The sequence below is a fragment of the Haliotis asinina genome, chromosome 14 (genome assembly GCF_037392515.1).
Source record: "Haliotis asinina isolate JCU_RB_2024 chromosome 14, JCU_Hal_asi_v2, whole genome shotgun sequence".
Taxonomy (NCBI): Eukaryota; Metazoa; Mollusca; class Gastropoda; order Lepetellida; family Haliotidae; genus Haliotis; species Haliotis asinina.
In genome coordinates this window covers 52,818,717-52,837,669 of record NC_090293.1, presented here as the reverse complement: position 1 = coordinate 52,837,669, position 18,953 = coordinate 52,818,717, and the positions used below count along the sequence as shown (strand labels likewise).

At 39.7% G+C, this 18,953-nt stretch overlaps 1 protein-coding gene across 2 annotated transcripts in view; it reads right to left on the bottom strand.

The window, feature by feature from the left end:
• The window catches only part of LOC137261200 (dihydropyrimidinase-like), a 114,399-nt gene extending 95,656 nt beyond the window's left edge, over nt 1–18,743 (bottom strand). Inside the window, exons 1-2 of one of the 2 annotated variants that reach the window (XM_067798902.1) lie at nt 18,583–18,743; nt 17,933–18,304 (exon numbers count right to left, since the gene is read on the bottom strand). In XM_067798902.1, the coding sequence (XP_067655003.1) occupies nt 17,933–18,202 (270 nt within the window). In that variant the 5' untranslated portion in view covers nt 18,203–18,304; nt 18,583–18,743. The remainder of the gene's footprint in view (nt 1–17,932; nt 18,305–18,582) is intronic. The other variant, XM_067798903.1, reaches the window with a different exon arrangement.
• Between the last annotated feature and the right edge of the window lie 210 nt (nt 18,744–18,953).

The window sequence follows — 18,953 nt, the reverse complement described above, 5'->3', positions numbered from 1 at the left end:
TTGTATGTGTTTGTTATCAAACACTGTTAGAACATACAAGTCTACAATCTACTGGTACCCCTCTTGCTAGTTTGTTGTCGTGAGTAGACTGTTATCAGAGTGTTGAGTTGACCAGATGGCTGTTTACATGTTCTCATTGACGTAAGCTTGAAATAACATGGTGTATCAGAGCAGGACGACACTGAAAGTTGGTTGACCTGCATCGTATCTCCCCTGACTGGGACGATTGTTTCTTGTGTGAAGGCTGTAGTGGTGGTTGCACATCTTGGTCATGGTGGTGGTGTGGAGATAGTGGCACATGTTGGGGTTACACTTTTGATGGTGGTTGCACATGTTTGCAGTTGTGTATGTAGAGATAGTTCTACATGTACTGGTTGCACAGGTTACCATGGTTGCATATTCGATGGTAGTTGCACATGTTGTGGTGGTTGTGTTATGTTGATTTTATTTAAGTTGCACAGTTATAGAGGATGCACATGATGAATATGAGGTGAGTATTCTGTATGTTGCACATGCAGCTGTGGTTGCACATGTGAGGTAGTTGCATGTAATGTGGTGATTGTAGTGTGGAGTCAAATTTGAAAATGTGACAATTTTGTTTTGTTGTTTCACACAGCAATTAGGAATATTTCAGGCATATAAGAACAATCTGAAAATAATTTAGATAAGACAATTCAGTGATTGACAGCATGAAGGATATGACAAAATTCTTCCATTGAACAGTCATATAGATGAAATGTTTCATCCTAAGCCAGCTAGCCTGTTGTCTCATCTTTCCCAGCTTCCCCCACATCTTTTCCTCCAGCCACACCTGTATCTCACCAACAGATATACCTGTCACCTATCTCTCTACTGTACAGGTAATCCTAGAACTGACCACCTGTGTACCTGTCCTGAATACCAGCAGGTGCCCCTCCCCCAGCAACACACAGACATAAACCCATACACAGGACATAAAAAAAGCTACAGGTGCTCTTTGTTCTTCACCTTGCCATAGCAGTCAACTGATTAATATGTGAGAATGTCACTGCTATAGATGTGACTGCTTGTTTGTGAGACATGTACCTTAACCCTTAATGTATGCCTCATACACACACCTTAATGTGATCAGGCACTCAGGCATACACAATAAAGTCTACATGAAACATGGATGAAGACCATCAGAGACCTATATAGTTATAGTTGTTATAGGAGACCTGAATAGTCTTGGTTCTTACAAGAAACCTCTATAATCTTGGTTCTTCTAAGAGACTTACGTTTTGGGGTGGCCTAGAGGTTAAAGAATTCACTCACCACACCAAGACCTGGGTTCAAATCCCTACATGGGTACAATGTGTGATGCCCATTTATGGCATCCCTCACCATGATATCACTTGAATATTGATAAAAGCTACATAACAACATACTCACTATATAAGACCCATATGATCTTGGTTCTTCTAAGAGACCCAAATAGTCTTGGTTGTTTTAAGAAACCTACATAACTTTGGTTCTATTGATCACAGAACTCTTTAACTTGGTCCTCTCTAGAGACAATTTTCCAATGGAATTTTGGCTTACCCTTGAAATCAACTCAGATCTGGAGGTTGTACAAAAGAGCCATCACTGACATCTTAAAATGTACATTCAGTATTTGTTTCAATTACTTGGGTCAACTTCAACAGAACTGCCATATGTCAGTTTGTAAACTTTCTAAGATTATTGAGCAACTCATCCGTGCCACATTACCCAGTGTCCCCTCTACCCAGGCCCTCCTTTCTACCCCGCCCTTTGACTTGAAGTTAGTCTCTGATCTACATGATTCTTAAGGCTTACCACCTAAATGGCTACCTGTCAGACACACATCTCAACAAACGTCAGTACAAAAAGTCTCCTCCAGAACAACCGTTCCACTTGAGCAGGGATGAAAGAACATAGCCTTATCCACCATGTTGTCAGATACCAGTAATACCATCAGTTGATAGCTGACTTACTGGGCCATAAAGTAAAACTATTCTTGAAAATATGACCATTGAAAACAAGAAAAAGAAAAGATTTGTAAGGACGAAGTCAACAGGGAAAAGAATGTACATTCTTTACTTTTGATGTATGGTTGAAGAAATGCTTGTGACATTCAATATTGACTTACATACCTTTCAAAAGATTCTTTATAACACAACTGAAGGAAATTTGAGATGGAGGGGGTTAATGAGGTTCAATGTCAGTTTCATCACCGTGGGGAGTGGAAATGGGGTTAATCCCCTGTACCAGTGGAATAACAAAATAGGGTTGTCCTGTCAGACTCTCAGCTAGTAACACTTTCCACTGCAAAAATGTCCCCACAGCCAAAGCAATAAAAACATGGATGCATCAAGGAAAATATATAGTTTACTTTTGAAAGAATTGTTTCTTTACTGTTTCACATAAACATGTCACAAGCAGAGCTTATCTGCCATATGATAGGTTTTATGTTTAAGATTACTGCTCATGTTTAGTGACATTCATGTGTGTCTGTGTGTGTGTGCGCATGCATGCATGCGTGCGTGCTTGTACATGTGTCACCTGGTCTTCTGTCAACATGGTGGTAGTGATCACTGAATTGTCTGGTCAAGACCTGATTATTTACAGAGTACCACCATATACTGGAGTATTGTTGGTGTGGCATTAAACAGACGAAAAAAAACAAAAACAAAATAAAGCCAAAAATGACAGAAATTACAGACTTAATACTCATGTCAGAATACACTAGGGACGGTAGGTGTCTCTATATGTATTTTGTCTTATACTATCCCAGTGCGGCTGTATAGAATAGTGTATACAAGCCATTCTCTATGCGATGTACCTAACAGGAGTGAAGGAGTGAACTCAGTCTGAACTTAATGCCTCCTGGACATTTCAGGACATCAAGACCATGTCTACCCTTTCATAAACACTGTCAGATCTGCCAGTCACATCCATCAAGTATTCTGACCAAATATTAATATAAACCACCAAAAAACAACACCTGAGTCTTTCATAACCTACCTGCAGTCTGTCCTGATAACCAAGAGTGATATGGATTATCAGCTTGTCCCCAACATATTTATAGTACCACTGTTACCTGTTTATCATCTACAGACAAAGAAACATTAAACTAACCGTACCCTTTTTCATGCTTTTCAAACATGGTTCCAGTTGTTCGAACTTTTTTTTCAATTCCAAACTTAAAATAACAAACCCATGTCCTGCAATGACATATCATAACTTGGCTTTAAATGATATCCATATAAAAAATGTTGAACAATAAAAAATACATTTGATCAGTAATAATGCCAGGTGAACACAGACATATTATCATCCTACCGGGTGTCCATTCATTGCGGGTGAAAACAAACATAACCTGGTACCCATTTGCTGCAGGTAACAGACATATTTTTTTCCTACCGAGTGCTCATTCACTGCTAGGTGAACACAGGCATTTCATCCCTTCCGGTACCCATTTACTGCTGGGTGAACACAGACATAATTATTATCATCCTCAGATATGAACACAGATATATTATCTTTCTGTGAGGTGCCCATGCACTGCGGGTGAACACAGACATATCATCATCCCATCTGGTATCCATTCACTGCAAGTGACCACAGACATATTGTCATGCCACCTGATATCCATTCATTGCTGGGTGACCACAGACATATTATCATCCCACCTGGTACCCATTCACTGTGGGTGAACACAGACATATTAGAAACAAAGGCACTTGTCCACATGTGTTACATGTGTTTCTACTTATTATTTTTTTCTTTATATCACAAAAACAAGACTTTTTTTCCAAATAGATTAGAGTCTAAAAGCCTCACCTGAAAACCACTAATGACCTTAGCAAACAGTTCCTGCCTTTACCCAGCAGGAAGCAGTTTCAATGTTAAACACCAGTCAAGGAAAATCTGTCAGTTGTGTGCCCATCTGCTCACACGAATAATAAATCAAACATTCCTCCAGTGCAAAGTACTAGTTCCACAATTATCTTTAGGATAAGATCATAATTTGGAGGATTTGAGATTCTCATCTTCCCCCATTAAGAAATCCAAATGCCTGATCTTATCATTCATGTCAGTAATTTGCAATGGCATGCTGTGCCAGATTGTTTTCCATTTGTTCAAAATAATAAAGAAAAAGCTATTCATACTTTACTCGGTGTCAAATATAATTTATACTAAATCAGTCAAAAGTTAACTGTAGACTAATACAACTGAATATATATAATTTTGATAGTAACAAATAAAACAATTTAAATTGAAAAGGAGCCCAGTGAGTAAAGAGATTCAGAACCTGATAAAATCTAGACTTGCTTCATTTAGGGTTGTAGCATTGCAAGGAGAATTTGGCAGTATGGAAAATAATGTGATTCATGGACTGTGAGACAGACTAAGGATTCATTCCAGGCTCTGAAGGAATCATAAAAACATCCAGTTCTCTATATTGTTACTTCACATGACTCTCATACTGCATGCATGGATCCTTAAAACTAATGATTATGGGTTCCTGGGAACCAAACGTTTGTTGGACAAGGTAAAACACTGAGAACTGAACCTGGGTTAACACTTTAACCACTTTGGCTACACTCCCACAACCTCAAGCAAGACATCTGCTGGTTATGGGGAGTTTGGGTCTGAACTGGTCACAAGTAACATATACAGGTCTCCAGAGGTAACTTCATGAATCAGGCTTGGTGTTCATGGTTGACGGTGTTCCGTTATGTCCCAACAGCTTGGGGTGGAGACACAGTTGATGACGTTCTGTCATGTACCAACATCATGGGGTGGCATTCATTATATCAGTCACTGGTTTGTCTGGCCCAGACTCATGCCATGAAAGTTTGAGAATATAATTGTTTGATGGTGATGTTTATGGTTGTAACCCTTGAGCATGGATGATAATTTGTGACTAATAATACAAAACCAACTCGGATCTTTTCAAAGGATACCCTGGGTTTAGCATTCAGCACAGTCTAAGAGCAAGGCTAATGAAGATATGAAATCAAATTTCTTCCATTGTATTTCTGACTAAGAACTCAGTCCTGCAAGCCAGTAAACCCTGCACCAGACATACAGGCCCCGACAGTAATGGGTGTTGTGGAGTAGGACCACTGAGGAAGGAGAAGTGATTATGGCTGGCCCGTCACAACATCAACATGTGGTGTATGTCCACGATAAACACCTGTACACACCTCCAAAACAGACTCCTGACATATGCCACACTGAGGGCACTACTGTGCAGTTACACATGGTGGTGTGTTTTGAACATTCCTATGTCATGCTAAATATATTAACTGTTCATGATCATATACTTTAGCCTGAGTGAGTGAGTGAGTGAGTGAGTGAGTGAGTGAGTGCATGAGTGAGTGAGTGAGTGAGTGAGTGAGTTGAGTTTGACGCTGCTGTAAATAATCGAGTCTGGGCCAGACAATCCATTGATCTATGCATCTGGGAACCGATGACATGTGCCAAGCAAGTCACTGAGTCTGACTACCCTATCCCATTAGTCGCCTCTTACAACAAGCAGAGTCGCCTTTTCTGGCAAGTATTGGTTGCCGAAGGCCTATTCTACCCAAGACCTTCATCTCTCATCTCATTTGCATATGTTGTTCTACACAGTAAATGACAGAGGAGCCATGTTGGATAATTATAATGACTTCCCAATGTAGGTAGTTGTCATGCTCTCATCTCATTTGCCTGTGGCAAGGGGACAAATGTTATTTATTTATATTTCCATTTAGCATCATTTTGATTTTAAAAAGTCTTATTGCCTCATTGTCAGGCAATGAAAGGTCAGGACATAGCCATCAAATGTCATTAAAGACATTGATGTCTTTCGTCTTCTAAATCCATATCAAAATATCACTTCCTTTTAATGGTTCAATTTACAGAATCAATTTTTCACAATAATACAATAAAAATGTTTAATGGACTAAGCCCCATGAACCTCCATCTTGACTTATTATAAATAGATAATTTAAACAAATTTGTTGGTTTTTGAAGTTATCCTGAAAACAGAGTGTTTGTTACTAACAAAAAACACAACACAACAAACATAGAAGCTTGAATCTGTGATTGAATATATCACAACAAAATCCTCCTTTGTTAGCCTCATATCCCTACACTGTAAACAAACAGTCACCCTTAGCAAAAAACAATCCCTTCTGTTTTGAATATTAGAGATTGCAAAATATACATTTAATAGCTATTGCCTTGATATGAAGGCTACCAATTATCTCCAAATGTCAAGACACAAACATACAGAAGAGAAATCCAACACTTTGCAAAATGATTCCACGACTGTTTAATGCCCTGGGTCACCATGACCTTATCAGAAAGATCATTCCGACCTTAGGTCATTTTAAATGGCAAACAGTCAAATGATAACATGATGGCACTGCTTATGAATATGATGATATAACAACATAATTTGAATGCAAACTGCTTACATACATGCAAACATTTCATCAAAATATAATTTATCACATCATAAAAGACATCAAAGTTGCACCTGGGTGACTGTAAGTAAAGGTTTTAACACAACACAGAAATTTGCAAAAAACAAGATATTTCCATGACCATAAAAAACTATATAATTTTGTTATTATTTTTTAAATATTTTTTATTGCCCTTAATATCAGGTTTGAGGAATCCCCAGCCCTCCCTCCTACAGCAACCAGACCCATCAACTGTAGAAATGGATTTTGAGCAAAAGAAAAGGCAAAGGTTATTTCTAATACCTATCACAAGTCCTCTGATTTCCGACAGATTCTTTAACTATCACACTTTGGCATTAGAAAATAACATGAAAGAATTGGAGAATCCCAGGCGTGATGGTCTGCCAGATGACTACACTGTCATCCTACAACATACACAAACATCTCCTTTTTTCCTCGTCTACACACAACATCTGGCCAAAACTACTGGTCCACCAAGACAACATGGTGGACATGCAAGGTTGGGGCTGCACATGGGATACATTGGGGTCTGAACATGTTTAGCATAAAATACAGATTGCTAGCTGTTCCAGCCATAAATATGTACACATAGTTGGGGCTGTGCTGGAGCTATGTTGTAAAAAGAACATGTATAGTTTATAACACATGTTTGAAGCTGTAGACTGAACATGTATACAGAAAGTAGTTATTAAGGACTGGGCAGTCCATGGTCATGTTATCTTGGCAAGTTATGGCTCCTTTGGAAAGAAATTAGACAAAAGACACACATTAATTCAGAGAAAATATATACTGAAGTGAGTTGAACTATTAAACTGTAAAATGGGAAAGGGCCCACATGACAATTTTTTCTTATCAATCAAAAATAGAATATTAAAGAAAGTGTAAAGTATATTTTAACCTTACAATGGTTGTAAAATTTAAAGTAAAACTTTAAAATACGATAAAGCTAACAACCACTTTATTTTATACACAGTTGTGATGTCCAGTATGTATTTGATTTGATGAGAGCTCATTTCCACTTATATTCAAATTTTGGAATATAAAATATAATATATGATATAATGATATATCACTGTGGAAATGTTCTGATCAGTACAAGCACACATCATGTATCATGCAGATCTAGGAGGGGTGCAAGGGTGCGCACTCCCTCTTTTGTTCTGACAATTTATTAAATGACCATTGGAACATGGGTCAAAATGAAGTGTGCACCCCCTCTTTCCTCAACAGTGTGCACACCCCTTTCTCAAAAAACTGTATCTGAACCTGAGCATCAGTTAATTATAATTGACAGCCTTGTTGTTCTATATATCTTTGATTTGAAGAGAGATCATTATGACTTATATTTGATGTAATTCAACCCAGGATATTGATATTCCGTAAATCACAACATCAGTCACCTGTATTCCAAAATGCATCCTTTTCAGGATCCAGAAAAACAGATCCTCGGAGATTTATAGCCAGATTGAGTTTACCATAACCATCACAATTTTATGAATTAAATCTTGAATATTACAGACTCCAGGACAGACTGTATTCATGAAACAACTTATCGATGAAGTTGACCATAGCTACAACCTTACAGCATGCAGGAGACAAAACCAGATTGTTCTCAGGAAACCATGGAGAGCTGATCAAGTCCACTACCTGACATTAATGGAATCACCGGGAACACCTAGCTTCCTGGCAGTCAGAGGACATAATCTTGCCTCCAAGGACTCTCGCAGTTGTCTGAGGAGACAATTCCGACTACAATTTCACCTTGATGTAAAGAACATGGCTGCTTGCTGGGAAATGTCCATAGGAATTTTAATTAGAGTTATGTCATAGTTTCCATCGTGCGACATAATCAATACATCCCCCAAACAAAGGAAAGCACTAAAGGTTCAAGGATTCTACGCTATTTCGGGAATAATTATAGAATAGAAGAAAACAAGGGTTACCATTCTGCTGCAACAAGCGTGAATCTGTCACAATTGTAAATCTGGCCACGCGACAATGTTTCTGCTGTGTTAAGCCGTCGCAAGACCGAGGTCAGGTCAGTCTGAGTCACACGTGCGAGCGACATCAATTATGGATTGATCTGTTGTCACTGAAGATGCTACCTTCCACTGGAATGGCTGTCAACTTCGACTGTTGTCAGTGAGGAGGAGATTAATATGTTTCTTAGTATGAAATTATTGATTATTTTTTTCAGTCCGTGGTCTGGTAAATATGAAGATCAGAGAATTATTAATAGTTACTCCCTTGCTGACTCAGCAGTGTGGTGATAACAGTCAGTGAGTGAGCTTTTATGACACTTACAGCATACAGTATTCCATCAATATCACTGCAGGGAACACTAGAAATCAGGCTTATACATTGTACCTGTGTGGGGAATAGAACACTGGCATTAGGTGTGAGGAGCTAACACTTTAACCACAATGCTGTTTAGGGCTGCACAATGTAACTTGTTTAACAGTATTTACCAAATCAGACATGAAAACGATACACAATGCAATACTATGATCAAAAACTGGCATTTTGATATGCATTGGAAAAACTTAATAACACTCAGAAATCTTCACACATTTCTGCTTTTCACACCAGAAATCAGGTTCAGTTTGAAGTTGTGCTCTTAATTTTTGCTAAAGTGTTTTGCAATGTTTAAATTTTCACTTATTACAACCTCTGATATATTCTGACCCGGTCACGCTGCTGTCTAAAGAAGAAACTAGTATCCAATGTGTTGATGTTAAATTGTTCTGTTCCTTGTTCCACTTGTGCCAGATTTACTTTGTCGTGATAAAAAGTATTTATTTAAGCTTAATCAAGCATCATGATTTTGTTGTGGTTTTGCTTTATCGATCAAGCATTAACTCGATTATAAGTATTTTTGTTGGAAAATATGCAATATATTGCAATTCATATCACAATAAATACTTTTGTATTGCAATATGTCATAATGCGAAAATTCTCAGCGATACCCACCCCCAATACTGCTCTACCACCCCCATCATGTTGATGATATTTTGTTTGTTTGTTTGTTTGTCGTTTAACTCAGCAATATTAGAGTATATTGGCCCGAGGTCTGTAAATAATCAAGTCTGGACCAGACGATCCAGTGATGAACAATGTGACTATTGATCTGCACTATTGGGATACAATGGCGTGTGTCACATTTCTCGCCTCATAGGCTGCCGAAGGCAATGATGATGATTATTATGATGAGAAGGATGAAGTGTTTGATAAATATCATCATGAGGATATGGATGAAGCCAGTATGGATGTTTTACCATTACATAGTTAACACATTCCATTTCAAAAGGAATATCACATACTCAACATTAAGCACTGCCAGGTTTGCACTAACAGAGGAAAAACATACACGATCTGCGGAATGCTAGTTCCTTTCCAGCTTGGCAAGCACATACAGCATGGTTGAACAGACTCATAATGCCTCCTCTCAGGTTGGAAATAATACCTGTATCACCCCAGACAGGTGATATCTGGCCAAGGCAACAATGTTGTGCAGATAGAGCTCCAATTGCTGTGCAGCTATACATTGTATTGTTTTACAGCCTGAGGTAATCAATATAAGTGTATTGTATTGAGTGTGTGAAATTAACATGCTCACCTGTACAGTTCCACATTGTGACCCACATGCTCGATCAGGCATGGACACAGTCTTTCATGATCTACTTTCAGGAATATTCACAGATCACATACAGAAATTGTCGGAAGTGGAATGCTGGACAGATGTAGTACTGTCACATTAACCACTTGTCTGGTTGGTTGGTTTCTTGTTTAACAACAAACTACACAATAGTCCAGCCATATGACGACAGTCTGTAAATAATCAAGTCGGGATCAGGCAATCCGGTGATTAATGGCATGAGCATCGATCTCTGCAACTGGGATACGATGACACATGTCAACTTAGTCAGAGAGCCTGACCACACGATCCTGTTAGTCTCCCTAAGCATGGGTTACCGAAGTGAGTAAGTGAGTGAGCCGCACTCAGCAACATTCCAGCTATATGGTGGTGGTCTGTAAATAATGAAGTCTGGACCGGACAATCCAGTGATCAGCAACATGAACATCGATCTGCACAATTGGGAATCAATGACATGTGCCAACCAAGTCAGTGAGCCTGACCATCCGATCTTGTTAGTCGCCTCTTATGACAAGCACAGTTGCCTTTTATAGCAAGCATGGGTTGCTGCAGGCCTACCCCGGACCTTAATGGGTTGGGTTGCTGCAGGCCTACCCTGGACCTTAATGGGTTGGATTGCTGCCTACCCTGGACCTTAATGGGTTGGGTTGCTGAAGGCCTACCCCGGACCTTTATGGGTTGGGTTGCTGCAGGCCTACCCCGGACCTTAATGGGTTGGGTTGCTGCCTACCCCGGACCTTAATGGGTTGGGTTGCTGCCTACCCTGGACCTTAATGGGTTGGGTTGCTGCAGGCCTACCCTGGATCTTAATGGGTAGGGTTGCTGCCTACCCCGTACCTTAATGGGTTATGTTGCTGCAGGCCTACCCCGGACATTCGTGGGTTGGGTTGCTGCAGGCCTACCCCGTACCTTAATGGGTTGGGTTGCTGCAGGCCTACCCCGGACCTTAATGGGGTGGGTTGCTGCCTACCCCGGACCTTAATGGGTTGGGTTGCTGAAGGCCTACCCTGGACCTTAATGGGTTGGGTTGCTGCAGGCCTACTCTGGACCTTAATGGGTTGGATTGCTGCCTACCCCGGACCTTAATGGGTTGGGTTGCTGCAGGCCTACCCCGGACCTTAATGGGGTGGGTTGCTGCCTACCCCAGACCTTCGTGGGTTGGGTTGCTGCAGGCCTACCCCGGACCTTAATGGGTTGGGTTGCTGCCTACCCTGGACCTTAATGGGTTGGGTTGCTGCAGGCCTACCCTGGATCTTAATGGGTAGGGTTGCTGCCTACCCCGTACCTTAATGGGTTATGTTGCTGCAGGCCTACCCCGGACATTCGTGGGTTGGGTTGCTGCAGGCCTACCCCGTACCTTAATGGGTTGGGTTGCTGCAGGCCTACCCCGGACCTTAATGGGGTGGGTTGCTGCCTACCCCGGACCTTAATGGGTTGGGTTGCTGAAGGCCTACCCTGGACCTTAATGGGTTGGGTTGCTGCAGGCCTACTCTGGACCTTAATGGGTTGGATTGCTGCCTACCCCGGACCTTAATGGGTTGGGTTGCTGCAGGCCTACCCCGGACCTTAATGGGGTGGGTTGCTGCCTACCCCAGACCTTCGTGGGTTGGGTTGCTGCAGGCCTACCCCGGACCTTAATGGGTTGGGTTGCTGCCTACCCCGGACCTTAATGGGTTGGGTTGCTGAAGTCCATTCCTAACCTGAATCTTCGCGGGTTCAACCACTGGCCCAGACTGATCATGGGGAATGGGTAGATTATGGGTAGATTACACTCTTGTATCACACTTGGACAATCTTAGATGTAGTGTACAGTGACAGATTGTGTTTTTCACAACACAATAACCCTCTCTTAAACTGGGTAGGCCCTCAGTTGAATAATACCCGACCATATAAAAGAGCACATAAAAGAATAACACATTTTATACCACTGTGAAGGAACAGGGAACAGGGGAGTTGACTCTAAATATACGTGTTGAATCATATGTCTGCCATATGGAAAGTTACCTCTCTTGCTTTCGTTCATCCTGTATGTTAGAAGGATTTGTTTATATTGAATGTTACGATGGCAATAGTGATGGCAGATAAGATAAATAATCTTCAACAGTGAAATGGAAAAATTGGGCAATGTGATAATTTTTTTTTGTAAATTTCTACTCATTCTTGTTTCTTCACTCTGTTGAACATAAAGCTGACTGGAGTAATCTAGGTGAAGAACGATTTCATATGCCAGGAGTGGTGCTTAAAATGTTGAATAAAATACATTTGACATGAGTAATTATCAAATATCAGACTGAATATCTGAGAGCACAACCCTGTAAGGAAATGGGTGTTTGCCATTGATGGTGGTGATATTTTGTTTGGACATTCAACATTTTTTTCTAACCAATACGAGAGAAGTATATGGGAAGACTGGCCATTTTTCTCTCTATTGTACAGACCAATATGCACTACAATTAAGTTGTAAGTAACAAATTAATGAAACATGTTTATATATATATTGCTACAGTTGATTAGTAATTTGAGAAGTACATGTATTTAAAGAAACTTACCCCATCAACAATAGGATGATATAACAGATTCTGCAAACAACTCTCCATTTATAAAAACATAACCAGACCATGTAATAATTATTTCCATTTATGACCAATCTCCTCCACTTTCCTCTCTCAAACAGGGCAGTGGGGTAGAACAGTCATTAAAGTGTTCACTCGTCATGTGGGAGACCTGGATTCAATGTGTGAAGCCCATTTCTCATGTTCCCTGATGTGATATTCCTGCAATATTACTAAAATCAGCATAAAACTAATCTCAATTGTTCTTCACTCTCAAAAACAAAAATTAAACGTGAAATAAAAATGAAATAAAAAATATGATCCTACATTCAGGCCATTCACAAAGCTGAAAATATGTGATGAGTTGTCAGTTTCTGAAGCTGGACCAACACCTGGGGACCCCCTACCTGTTAACGAGGATAATGCCGACTTCCTTCCACTCACTGATGAATAATTAATACCATGACACAGAGGCAGATCCTCCTCAGTGTTCCGTCAGCCCCATGCTAACCACTCATTCCATGTTACTCAGCCAATCGGCGGTCTTGGCGACAAGTCCCACATGAAATCAGCTAACACCCTGCCCATCACTTTCAAACAAACTGCTGCCTCCAGAGACACTGAGTTTTATGTCAAACTTTGACATCTCGGCACGTTAATCAGGTAAAACATTAGGCCTGTGGTGGTTTTAGTAGGAACCTGTTGACGGTGGCGTCAGTGTTCCTTAGCTGATGATGTAGATGATGATGTTGATGTCCCTCACACATAAGGACACTTCCAGCACAAGTTGAATGACATTCTTGACACACAATACCTGTATACACCTTCTCCCTTATCTTGATTAGCTTTAACAATTTTACTATTACTATTTTTAATGTTTACATAGATGATGATGATGATGATGATGGCTATGCAAATGTTTATCAATGAGTACAAGCATTCTTTGATTACATAAACTTAGTAATTAAGAAGCATATGTTAAACCTCCTTTTAGCTTATTGAAGAATGTGAACAGAAACTGTATGAAACACAGACATTTAGCATAACAAGCAAATTTTAGGAGTAAATGAACCTAAATGGTGTACCTATTGATCATGGAAAACCCTACCAAAATCAACCATGGGGAAAATGTCACTTGCGGGCAAAACCCTCAAAAACCAAGGGAAAACTGCTACCGGTCTTCTTCTTAAATTATCTGACCGTAAATGAGCACCTTTGTCAGTGATGCTTTTCAAATATCTGTATCCACATCACACCTTAAGTTTACATTTTTCTTTCCTTACATGACAATGTGCCTCGTTCTACATGTAAAATTAAAATATTATTTACAACAAACATATAAAAAAGTTGAATGATATTATTCATTGATTGAACAATCAAACAATACTCATTACCAGTACAATTTCCCAATTCCCCAGATTAAAGCAAATACTGTCAATATTTTCTGAAGCATTGTTTGAGTCAGTGGTTACACGGCAAACACCATAACTCTTGACTAACACACACTGATTGCTCGACAGCCATTATCATATTAATCAGCAATTAACCATTTTGTTGAATGAGTCAACAATGTGCTGGGCATCTGTAACAAGAGGAGTTTCCATTCAACAAAATACTAAAATGAACTTGAATATTTCAGCAGAGATAGTGACTTTTGAAAGACAAGCTCCAAATAAGATTTTGATGAATATATACTATATTAGTTTGCATATGTGTAAATTAAAGGTATTATTGGGCCAATTTTTTTTAACATTTTATAACCATCTATTGTAGTTGAGTAGTATGCATGACGGGGCTATGACATGACTTCCTTCTATGGCACTATTGATGGTCAAATTATGTCCCACGTTCTGTCGAAAAATACGGAAAATGGCATCTACCAATGTCCCATGTCCCTGATATATATTTTTTCAATAGTGAGGTTGTCTATATAGTTATTGCTTTCAATCAGTGAACTATATTGAGCACTGGTTGTTCAGTTATCTGTATAGTTCATGTTCAGGGACAAAGCATATTGTCTAAGTCATATTTCAAATCAAACTAATCTTCCCATTAACAAGTATGGCTTGATTCCACTAAATGGCTTCTGTTATATTATCAGGTCCATCAATTCCAATCATTCAAAATCCACTCTGACTGCTAAAATTTTAATATTATTCAATCATGCAGTTAATGCTTATTCTGATCACATGCTGACAAAGTCCCCATTTTCACAATTTGGTTCCAATTATATAATCTAAACTTAAACAAGAAATGGATGCCAGACCATAATGTTCCATGTTAAACACTTAAAACAATATAACTGGAGTAATTATACCCTTGCCCTTTGTGTCTGGGGTGGTAGGGTAGCCTAGTGGTTTAAGTGTTTACTCGTCATGCTAAACACCCTGGTTTGATTCCCAAGATGGGTACAGTGTGTAAAGCCCATTACTAGTGTCCCCAGCTGTGATATAGCTGGAATGGCAAAAATAGTGTTTACTATGACACAGAAAATGTGTTTATTTAATGCACAAATTATCTAAAATATGCAGTAAATTTTGAAACTTGTGTCACTGTTGATGCAATGCCACGGGGCCCTTAGTTCAGACAATCTAAACTTCTATAACTAAATGTTTGACAGTTAATCTGCCTTACCCATTTGTTGTCATGTTATTAAACAGTCACAGTTGATGTCTTGATCAATGTTCCAAACTGAAGTTGACAAATGTCCATGACTCCCTCTAATGACACCAGAGAGTCATGATGACTCCAAAATGTTTATGCCTAGCGCCAGTGGAGGTCCTACATGTTATGTTAGTTATCAGCAGTTGTTGGGAAAACATTATTTCGCATCAACATAGTGTTTCTGGTGGTTCCCCTTCCTGGCGATTGTTGAGTTGTGGTTCCCCTTCCTGGCGATTGTTGAGTTGATGAGCACACATTAAAGAGTGTTTACCTAAGCTAGTTTTTGGACGTTGTCACTAACAGGCGTAGAGCAAACATTGTAAAACCAACCTCACTCACTCACTCACTCACTCTATTCTTATGACCTTTGTTGACCGATCAGTTGCAGACAGTACACAGGGTGGATATAACAAATATGTCCCTCCTGAACCAGTCCCCATCCAAACATAGAAAACAACAACAAATTCTATCCAATTTGTGTAAACATTAAGCTGTATAAACACATATACCGTATTCATATAGTGATTGAGTTTGTACGGTTTATAAATCTGTATTCCATCAAAACTATGAGATAGGAGTTGGATACTCAAAATGGGCTTCACCTATTGCAACCACCTTGGGCATCAAACCCCAGTCTTCAATGTGGCAGGCAAATGCTTTGACTGCTGGGCTAACCCACAACCCCTTCTGTTCCCAATGAACAACATCTATCCTACTTTGTCTGTACTACTATCTTCACAACCAACCATTCCCATAATAACATAATCACTGAGTATGGTTTAAATAGCCCCTCTTTGCCATGTTGTAAGCACCAAGGCCACATATTATACAAATGTATAAATATCAGGATCCATACAGCAAACTGTTGGCATTATTGATTTTTCAGTATGAAAAGCTCTGATAAACTTTGCAGTGCAACAAGTTATATCACTTTATTATATCTGTCATAATGTGCTGACATGTCATATTGGGGCTGACCAATCACAATGTGGACTGAATATGAGATGACCAGACAGCTGGTCAGTACATCACCATATATCCCAGTTTACATGACTTTCAATATTCACCTAACATGGGATATCCACTTGGGAAGACAAGCATGAATGGTGCACCCAGAATACATCTCCAATCAATCATGGTGATTCATAGTCTCTAGATCCAGGGATAGGGTGATTCTCATGATTGAAGGTGTTACCAAGTTAACACTTGCTCACTCCTTGTCCAGGTGTCACTTTGTGATGGATCACTCAAACAAACCTAAAAACAAACTTTTGACAGCATCCCCAGATAGTGCATAATCTGAGATAAAGCACACACATTAAGTTGTTATTGTAAACCATGAAATTTGTCGCTTCATTAACACATAGCGGTGTTCAGACGGCCAACTGCCTGATGGCAGTCGACACAGATGATGACTTTGCTAATCTGAATCCTGAACACAAACCTTTATACATATTTCAAAGTGTCCTTCACCACTTCCTAAGCACTACGGCCCTGCAGTAGGGTAGGCTGGTGGTTAAAGTGTCCATTAGTCATGCTGAAGACCCTGGTTTGATCCCACACATGGGCATAATGTGGGAAGCCCATTTCTTGTGTCCCCTGCTGGGATATTGCTGGAATGTTGCTCAAGGCAGTGTAAAACCATACTTACTCCCCTCAATCTCTCTCACTACTACATTACTGAATCCTTGCTATCATCTGGGGACAGATCCAGCACTAAAAATGAGCAACAGACCAACAGGATTATGCCCCCTTGATGATTGCAGGGTAATGTTCCATGGCATCATGTTTTTGACATTGAAATTGACAGCATTTAGGGCCCTAGTGTGAAATGTTTCAACCAGCAATGTGATTGTGTACATGCAATTTTGTATTTATTTCACTGTTCACTTATGCAATGTTAAAAAATTAGGATAGGAGTTAAGAAGTCCCTGTTTTAGACCTTGTAATAAAACTGACATATTTGGAGGGTCCTGGGGCTATATATCATCATCTTGAATATGTTATCAGTATATATAGGTACCATATATTATGCCATTGTATATTGGTACCATATATAACCACATCTACTAATATTCAGAGTGCTGACATATGGTACTAATATACCTATATCATCACCCTGTATATTGGTACCATATATCATCATCACGTATATAAGTACCATATATCATGCCATTGTATCAAGGTACCACATAACACATCATTGCATGTTGGTACCATATATATTACCCATTGTATATTGGTACCATATATCATCATCCTGTATATAAGTACCATATATCCTCCCATTGTATACTGGTACCATATATCATACCCATTGTACATAGGTACCATATACCACCCCATCATAATACTGGTACCATATATCAAGCCATCACATAGTTTTACCATACATCATACCCATTGTGTACAGGTACCATATATCATTACCCTGTATATACTGGTACGATATATCATTACCCTGTATATACTGGTACGATATATCATCACCCTGTATAAACTGGTACCATATATCATCACCCTGTATATACTGGTACCATACATCACGCCATTGTGTATTGGTACCATATATCATCACACTTCAGCATTTATGGGTTATTTACCTCATCACCACGGTCCCATGGTTTGGCTTCTATCACGACATATTGCTGTGGAGCTATTATCTCTTCTACCGGAGCTGGTTCCTCTTCCTTCTTTTCCGGTTCCTCCTCCACCTTTTCTGGTTCCACCTCCGGTACCTTCTTCTTCTTCTGATCGCCAGTAAATTCTAGTGATTTACTTGAAAATGCATCAGGTACAACATCGAAGAATGAATTCTTTACCCTAGGCTTAGGGTTTGGATGAGGTTTAAAAAAATCTGGCTCTTCTGCCATTCTCTACCTGTCCAAACAGTCCAATCACAGTACCCGACACTGCTTAACTGTCCAATCACTGTCTCTGACACAGCTTAAGTGACCAATTTCAGACTGCTTCACCTGGGAAAATTTAAAGGGAATCGAACAGTTTTACCTACTGAAATCACAGGACTTGACAGAAGCAAGGTGTTGTACTGAATGACATAAATGAAACAGGGTACTACACAGAACACTGCAAACACGTGGACCAAGGAATGTCCCAGGATGAAAATAGTAAATACTACGACACCGGCTGAGAACTTGCAGCAGTAGTATAAAATAATCAATGAATCACCTATACTTATATATGAATCAAGCATGAATCAATTCTTGGAGAAATTCCACATGCAAACACCAACCTTAGAGGATGGAGATACAGTCGTGGATTCAGCCTGAAATCCTATCTTAAGGACAGAGGGAGAGAGACAGACAGAGAGAGGGCCTCACAACAGGCTCAACCATAACATTCTATTCTACAACAACACCATCTACAGTCCAGGATAGCAGCTGTGTAACACTTAAGGCTGATGCTGGTTCAGGGCCCTCTGCATATATAAGCAGTCGGCACTGCCTGTAGTTTCAGACATGTCTGCCAGCAAGCAGCAGCACAATCCACTAACAGCGAGGGATGCTTCATTCTTCTGTTGTATTGGTTAAAGGGGCAGGCATTATGAGGTTATATCGCCCTGGTAGATATGGTGTGGTTGGACATGGGAATAAATTATTAAGA